The sequence below is a fragment of the Monodon monoceros genome, unplaced genomic scaffold (genome assembly GCF_005190385.1).
Source record: "Monodon monoceros isolate NGI ecotype Baffin Bay Population unplaced genomic scaffold, NGI_Narwhal_1 Super_Scaffold_15, whole genome shotgun sequence".
Lineage (NCBI taxonomy): Eukaryota > Metazoa > Chordata > Mammalia > Artiodactyla > Monodontidae > Monodon > Monodon monoceros.
Window position 1 is genome coordinate 21,886,109 of NW_021703771.1, and position 8,770 is coordinate 21,894,878.

Consider the following 8,770-nt stretch of genomic DNA (forward strand, 5'->3'; position numbering starts at 1 on the left):
GGGAATGAGAAGTTGCTGGGTGACTTCTCAGCCTAGTGACCTCCCGCCCTCTCACCCAAGGAATGGGGAGGAGACCAGGCCTAGAACCGGGGGTCACAGATCCCAATGTCACAAAAATCACAAGTTACAATCACTTGTTGGAAGTTAGATTTCTTTAACGAGGCTGCTCGTGGTATTGGAAGGGTCACTGATTTGGCACCATTCAGACTTCAGTTTGAATCCTAGGGTGGCCACCAACTAGCTGTTAACCTTGGGTGGGTTACTTGATCTTTCTGTTTCCCAGTTTCCCATAAAATGGGGGAATAATACTAACCTTAGGGGGTCACTGTAAGGATTAAACAAGAAAATGTTAGCTAGAACCACGGGAAATGGCTGATATTCCACTGTTTTTGAAGTATCAAAACATTCTCATATGGTTCAACCCGACTTTCACATCCATGAATAGAACTTCCTGGTCTCATTTTATGGTGGTCAGAGGAGGGCACAGGAAGTAGAGAAACAGGGGACGCGGAACTCTGAGGGTACGCGGGGTGGCATGAGTTCCATACCTTTCTGGGCCTTTCTCTCCTCATCTTTAAAAGGAGGGGATTTCTAAAGTCTTTGATATTCTGACATTCTGTAAAAATTATTGGATTAAGGTCTGTCACCCCCACTAAACTGTCAGCACGTCACGGGAAGGAGTGAGGTCCACGTTCCTCTCCATTGCCTCCAGTGCCTGGGGCAGTGTGGTCAACACATATTTGTTGAACGAATGAATGACGGAAGGAATGAGTGAGTGAAGTACAGGAATAGCAAGGGTTAGGAGTCACTCATTTATTCATGCCCAACATTTCTTGAGCATCTACTATCTACCAGATATTGTACTTGAACCTGGGGAGACAAGAATAAATGTGCTGGTTGAGCCCTTGTTCTGAACTGAATTGTGCCCCTCCCCAATTCATATAGTCCCCTAACTCTTTGTGTGACTGTATTTGGAGATAGGGCCTTTAGGGAGGTACTTAAGGTTAAATGAGATCATGAGGGTAGGCCCCAGACCCAGTAGGACTGGTGTCCTCATAAGGAGAGGAAAAGACACCTGGATCCTCCCCCACTACCCAACTCCGCAATGACGAGCACAGAGGAAAGGCCATGTGAGAAGGTGGCATCTACAAGGCAGGAAGAGAATCCCTACCAGAAATCGAATTTGCCAGCACCTTGGTCATGGCCTTCTAGCCTCCAGGACTATGAGAAAATGAATGTCTGTTGTTTAAGCCACCCAGGCTGTGGTGTTTTGTTATGGCTACCTGAGCAGACAGCCCGCAAGGGGCTCACAGTCTAGAAGCTGAGACAGATGAAGAAAAATGATAATGCTGAATGATTAGTCCTCTGAGATAGGACCGATCAGGGGCCGTGGAATTTCGGAAGAAAGTTACCTGAGACTTGAGGCAGGGGTAGGGGAGGGCCAAGGAAGGCTCCTCAGAGAAGGTGACATCTGTGCTAAATATTAGAGGAGGAAAAGACTTGAGCCAGAGGAAGCGGGAAGAGACGGGTGTCATAAGCATGGGAGCAGCCCAGCAGAGGCACAGGAAGCCATCAGTATGAGGGGCAGCTCATACCAGATGAGAGAGAAGCACAAAGTGGAGACTCAAAGTTCCAGCAAACTCTCCGGAGAATGAAGGGATGAGATGAAGAAAGAACACTAGTAACTTAAGAGGAAATCACATTCCACGGTGTTTAGGGCAATCAGAGAGATGCTGTCCATAAGCCAGAGGCTTGCGCTTTGTCAGGACAGGATGTGACAGCAGTGCCTCGTGCGTGATCACTGCCTCCCTCCCGGCCTCTGCCCTTCATCACCTGAACCCGCTCGTCTCCCCTTGCCTGGAAGCTCTTGCCTGTCTCTCCCTCTCACCTTCTCTAGTCTCAGTCTCCCAATTCACAGCCAGGTTTCTTGTTAAGAGTGAACCACATTCACTGTTTTCTCTTCTCAACACACCACCACCCGTCTCTTCTCGCTGAGGTTTTTCATGGCTCTTCGTACCGTATCTCTTGGCCCGCTCACATCTTGGCCCTCTACCTAACTGATTTTGACTCTGGTGGGATCTGACCCTGTTGATCGCTCCCTCTTTCTGGAAACCCTTGACACAGCACTGGAACACCTCTCTGGTCTGTAAGCCTCTTGCAGGCAGAGCCTGTATCTGATTCAGTCACTGGCAAGGCACCCGTTGCCCAGGGCAGTGTCTTCCCTGTAACGAGCAACTGATAACTGTCCCAAAGATGCTCCCTTCGCCTCCTTGATACCTCTCGTTTCCAGTGCTACGTCTATTTCTCTGGTCCCTCGTTCTCAGCTTCCTTCACCGAGTCCTTTTCCTCCAACCTCTCCTTAAATGTCGTTCATCCCCAAGGCTCCGTCCTTTGTCCTGCTCTTATTTTATGCTACACACTGTCTTTGGGTCACCTCACCCACCACCACCTAGGAGGACTCTCTTTACATCTCCAGGCCCAAATTCCCTCCCGAGCTGCGGATCTGTAGGCCTTCCTGTCAACTGGACAACCATCTCCTGGTATCTTGCAGGCACATCCAGGTCCACATGCTCATACTAAAATCATCATCTTTTCCCCCAAACGTGGTTCTCTTCCTGCTCTCCCTTCCCTGGTACCACCCTCTACCCAGTTATACCATCCAAATACCTGCTAGACTTTCACCCAGTCTAATTCTGACAATTCTACCTCCTTAAAGCTCTCATCCATCTTCCCCATCCCTGTTCATTTCATCCTACTCATATCCTGGTTCTGGCTCTCACCATCTCTCATCTGGTCTAAAGCAGACACACTGGATGACTTTCTCTGTCCCCCCTGTAGCACTTTTCCCATCCTCCTGCCATCCTGCCACCAGTGTCATCTCTCCAAAATGGAAATCAGCTGAAACTATTAGATCCTCTCTACCTTCAGAGTAAATTTGAATTCTTTAGCAAGACAAAGCAATATGATAATGGTACTTTGTTTCTGATGGGATCAGTTTACCCTCCTAGAGCTTAAGCCAGCATTTGTCCAGGGGCCTGTGGTATAGACAGGCTAGATCTTTATTCTTTTTCTTTTTCTGGCCACACAGTGTGGCCTGCAGGATCTTAGTTCCCCAACCAGGGATCAAACCCATTTCCCCCTACATTGGGAGCACGGAGTCTTAACCACTAGACCGCCAGGGAAGTCCCTAGATCTTCATTCTTCCAGGGAGGAAGGAAAGACCATAAGTATTGATTCATTCTAGAAACATTGCCCTGGCATTCTGATCTTTACCGAGAGTCAAGTAAGGCACAAAATGTAAGGAGGCACTTCCTCTCAGGTCGTGCAAGGGCCTCCTTAAATTTTGCATCGTAGCAACCTTACTTGCCTCACCCCCATTGTGTGCATGAGTTCACCTTGCTTCCTATGTTATTATTATGACCCATGAAACGAAGCCTGGATACAAATTACCAGCAGCTTATGAGTTTAGAGTCTGGCTGAAATTAAGTGAGCCTTTAAAAGTTGAGGCTACATAAAAACAAAAACCTGGCTGGGTTCACCATTCTGGAAAGCAATTCTGCCAGTTATATTGGAGCTTTAAATGTTCTTCTGCTGTTTGACCCAGTACACTTCCAGGAGTCGATCCTAATTAAATAATCGTGCATGTAGACAACTACCCTTATGTACAAAGATATTCATACAGAATGTTTATAATAACAAAGAGGAAGCAATTAAATGTCCACAAATAGAGGAAGATGCTTAAATGGTGGTAATTATACACTATTATGCATTATAGTGTGGGCATTCAAACGATAATTCTATAGACTTCAAATAAGTAAACAAAATCATTGTATTAAATACAATGAGATTACAAAATTATATGCATAGAATAATCCCAGGCTAGTAAATACTCAATATATGCTTAGAGAAAAAAAAGACTGGAAGAAAATACACAAAAATGTTAACAAGGTTACTTCTAGGTTTGGGGATTATGGGTGATTTCTGTGTGTTGAAAAAATTTTTGTTCCTATGGTTTTTAAAATAATGGTCATATATGGCTTTCATAATTTAAAAAAAGTGAAAGTTCTTTTAAGTAATTTTTAAAAGAAAATCTATTTCACTCTCTAGACTTCTCTTCCTCAGTGGTATTTACTAATAGGTCGCCCCTCCAGCTCTGGCTTGGGAGAGAGGCTGAGAAGTTTTTGGCGACAACCCATAGGATTTGTTGCTGTCGTTGTTTTTAATCCTCGAGAGCACATTTGGTTCAGATCATCTCTATGGCAGCACCGCTCCACTGATTCCACCGTTTGCCCAGCAGCTTCTGACTCTTGACTGTAACAGGACATATGGCTTGTGCACAGCGGTCTCTGTCTGTGTCCCGGGCTCACCATGACCACTGGATATTTCAGCTCCTAGCTTTGTGATGTTGCTAAAACAGCTTGAAACAAGCGCTGTGAGCCAGAGCTGGCTGTTCCGGATCCCATGTGTGGAGGGCTCTCTCAAACACAGAGCTGGGCACTGAGGAACAAGACACCCAGCCCAACCACTAGCCCCAAACTCCAGAAAGCTGGACCTCCTTCCATGCTAATTGCTTTTTTATGACCTCTATTCATGTTACGTTCAGAGATGAAGAAAGCTGAAGCTCAATTTGGACTCAGGCTGATAAAGAGCCAAGAATCAGTGCCCTTCCTGCCTCCATCTCTTCCTCAGTGAAAGAGAGAGAGTTGGATTGGGGGATCTCCAAATGTACTATTTTATTGATGCATATCGGACAAGCAGGTATGCAGGTATTCCATTACCAGCTCTGTCACAGAGCTGCCCAGGTGAGACCGATGCTGAAGGATAGGTCTGGCTCTGTCTAAGCTCCCTCCGCAGGCTGGTATGGCCAGGGTGACATGTACCATGCTGGTAACCAGCAGCGGCTGGTCCTCAGGCAGGTCCATCCCTGCATCCTCCCGATTTACTACTGGTGGGGACAACCTAATGATCCTCCTAGCCACACAGCTTGAAGACAGCTGCTTTCTTCTCTTTTAAAAGGGACTTACACATCTAGCAGAAATAATTAGGACTCACAGAATCATTCTCACTAATTAGAGGTCCCATGGGTTATTTGAGAATTCCCAGATTTGCTCCAACCTAGGATGCACACATCAAATAATTGCCCTTATTTTGTTTTAATGTGCATATATTCTTTTATCCAGTATCTACTTTTACCCAGGACAATTCCTAAGAGATTGAAGAATATGCAATGATAGCACTGTATCAAATCTAGCATCATTTAAAAAGAAAACATAATTCTAACTTCCTAAAAGGGGGGAGTAGGCAGAAGCAGGAAAACAAAGGGAAAAGGAGTAAAAAGGCAAAAGGCATCCACGGGAAACACCGTGTAAACGATTGTAAACGATTCCACAACAAAACCAGAAGCTTGCTTTACATACCCTCTTCCCCTAAATTCTCTATCAGGAGAAGTCCACTCACCTGCCTTTCTTCGACATCTCCTGTACATCTCTTTTTCGCCAGTGCACTCTGCTTTCAGTAGCCAAAGCCCATGGCCACCACAAAAGGAAAAGGCCAACTTTCATGTTCTGGACAGCCAGCATGCGTTTCCAAATCCAAACAGTTCTCTCAAGAAACAGCAAAAAAGGAAAAGGATGTTCTTTTTCTCTCTTAACACATTATTGTTCTGTTCATTATTAGAAAGATGTTTACTCATGCAAAAAAAAAAAAAAAATCAACCCACAGTCTGTAATCTGGAGGGCAGGAGAAAAAGCAATTTCCACTAAACCTATAAATCCTCCTACGTCAGATGTCAGGGATTTTCTGAACTGAGGTTGAAGTCCTGTGTCTCTGTCGGACAATTATTTTGGCTGGTCTAAATGAGTTCATCGTCAGACGTGGTGAATACGTTCGTAAAAGGTCTGTATTTTCTGTTCCAACAGAATAGAAGGAAGTAAAAACAAACCAAAGCAATTTCTGAAACAAGACATACCTGAGGTGCTGCACTGCTTCTTATGCCCCGAAAATGAGCTCCTCCCTGGATCTATTTAAAGCTTTTCGCCATTATTATATGCTTTAGCTGAGGGCTGGATTTGGATGGTTCCCCACCCTCACTCCTTCCTGTGGTTGAATCTGTGGAAACTCAGGGCTCTATACCTATGCCCTTATCTATCTGGCTGCGGTTGGGAGGGCTAGGGGGAAGGAGGCTTTTTTTTTTGGTCTTTGTTTTTTGCACAGTAAGAGTGAAATTCTCTTATCAGTAGTACTATTCATACTGTGAACCTCATCAGACTTTTCACACTTGGAAAATATCAGTAATAAATTAACAATAGCAATTAAGTCTGAGTTATCTATTGTTAAAAACAAGACAGAGGACCAAAATGGAGTTGCTTATGCTAAGCTCCACATCACCAAAAGGAGACAACTTCATTTGTTTTAGCTCTCCCAGAAATGGAATCTTTTTTTTTTTAACATCTTTATTGGAGTATAATTGCTTTACAATGGTGTGTTAGTTTCCGCTTTACAACAAAATGAATCCGTTATACACATACATATGTTCCCATATCTCTTCCCTGTTGCGTCTCCCTCCCTCCCACCCTCCCTATCCCACCCCTCTAGGCGGTCACAAAGCACCAAGCTGATCTCCCTGTGCTATGCGGCTGCTTCCCACTAGCTGTCTATTTTACATTTGGTAGTGTATATATGTCCATGCCACTCTCTCGCTTTGTCACAGCTTACCCTTCCTCCTCCCCGTGTCCTCAAGTCCATTCTCCAGTAGGTCTGTGTCTTTATTCCTGTTTTACCCCAGGTTCTTCATGACTTTTTTTTTTTTTTAATTCCATATATATGTGTTAGCATACAGCATTTGTCTCTCTCTTTCTGACTTACTTCACTCTGTATGACAGACTCTAGGTCTATCCACCTCATTACAAATAGCTCAATTTCGTTTCTTTTTATGGCTGAGTAATATTCCATTGTATATATGTGCCACATCTTCTTTATCCATTCATCCGATGATGGACACTTAGGTTGTTTCCATCTCCGGGCTATTGTAAATACAGCTGCAATGAACATTTTGGTACATGACTCTTTTAGAATTATGGTTTTCTCAGGGTATATGCCCAGTAGTGGGATTGCTGGTTCATATGGTAGTTCTATTTTTAATTTTTAAAGGAACCTCCATACTGTTCTCCATAGTGGCTGTACCAATTCACATTCCCACCAGCAGTGCAAGAGTGTTGCCTTTTCTCCACACCCACTCCAGCATTTATTGTTTCTAGATTTTTTTGATGATGGCCATTCTGACTGGTGTGAGATGATATCTCATTGTAGTTTTGATTTGCATTTCTCTACTGATTAATGATGTTGAGCATTCTTTCATGTGTTTGTTGGCAGTCTGTATACCTTCTTTGGAGAAATGTCTATTTAGGTCTTCTGCCCATTTTTGGATTGGGTTGTTTGTTTTTTTGTTATTAAGCTGCACGAGCTGCTCATAAATTTTGGAGATTAATCCTTTGTCAGTTGCTTCATTTGCAAATATTTTCTCCCATTCTGAGGGTTGTCGTTCCGTCTTGTTTATGGTTTCCTTTGCTGTGCAAAAGCTTTGAAGTTTCATTAGGTCCCATTTGTTTATTTTTGTTTTTATTTCCATTTCTCTAGGAGGTGGGTCAAAAAGGATCTTGCTGTGATTTATGTCATAGAGTGTTCTGCCTATGTTTTCCTCTAAGAGTTTGATAGTTTCTGGCCTTACATTTAGGTCTTTAATCCATTTTGAGTTTATTTTTGTGTATGGTGTTACAGAGTGATCTAATCTCATACTTTTACGTGTACTTGTCCAGTTTTCCCAGCACCACTTATTGAAGAGGCTGTCCTTTCTCCACTGTACATTTCTGCCTCTTTTATCAAAGATAAGGTGACCATAGGTGCGTGGGTTTATCTCTGGGCTTTCTATCCTGTTCCATTGATCTATCTTTCTGTTTTTGTGCCAGTACCGTACTGTCTTGATTACTGTAGCTTTGTAGTATAGTATGAAGTCAGGGAGCCTGATTCCTCCAGCTCCGTTTTTCGTTCTCAAGATTGCTTTGGCGATTCAGGGTCTTTTGTGTTTCCATACAAATTGTGAAATTTTTTGTTCTAGTTCTGTGAAAAATGCCAGTGGTAGTTTGATAGGGATTGCATGGAATCTGTAGATTGCTTTGGGTAGTAGAGTCATTTTCACAATGTTGATTCTTCCAATCCAAAAACATGGTATATCTCTCCATCTATTTGTATCATCTTTAATTTCTTTCATCAGTGTCTTATAATTTTCTGCATACAGGTCTTTTGTCTCCTTAGGTAGGTTTGTTCCTAGATATTTTATTCTTTTTGTTGCAATGGTAAATGGGAGTATTTTCTTGATTTCACTTTCAGATTTTTCATCATCAGTGTATAGGAATGCCAGAGATTTCTGTGCATTAATTTTGTATCCTGCTACTTTACCAAATTCATTGATTAGCTCTAGTAGTTTTCTGGTAGTATCTTTAGGATTCTCTATGCATGGTATCATGTCATCTGCAAACAGTGACAGCTTTACTTCTTCTTTTCCGATTTGGATTCCTTTTATTTCCTTTTCTTCTCTGATTGCTGAGGCTAAAACTTCCCAAACTATGTTAAATAAGAGTGGTGAGAGTGGGCAACCTTGGCTTGTTCCTGATCTTAGTGGAAATGCTTTCAGTTTTTCACCATTGAGGACGATGTTGGCTGTGGGTTTGTCATATATGGCCTTTATTATGTTGAGGAAAGTTCCCTCTATGCC

General features: G+C 43.1%; 1 protein-coding gene across 1 annotated transcript in view; it reads right to left on the bottom strand.

Annotated features, from left to right (window-relative positions):
- The window catches only part of GABRR1 (gamma-aminobutyric acid type A receptor rho1 subunit), a 32,943-nt gene extending 27,323 nt beyond the window's left edge, over positions 1-5,620 (bottom strand). The window contains exon 1 of the mRNA XM_029223976.1: positions 5,458-5,620. Within this exon, the coding sequence (XP_029079809.1) occupies positions 5,458-5,579 (122 nt within the window). The 5' untranslated portion in view covers positions 5,580-5,620. The remainder of the gene's footprint in view (positions 1-5,457) is intronic.
- Between the last annotated feature and the right edge of the window lie 3,150 nt (positions 5,621-8,770).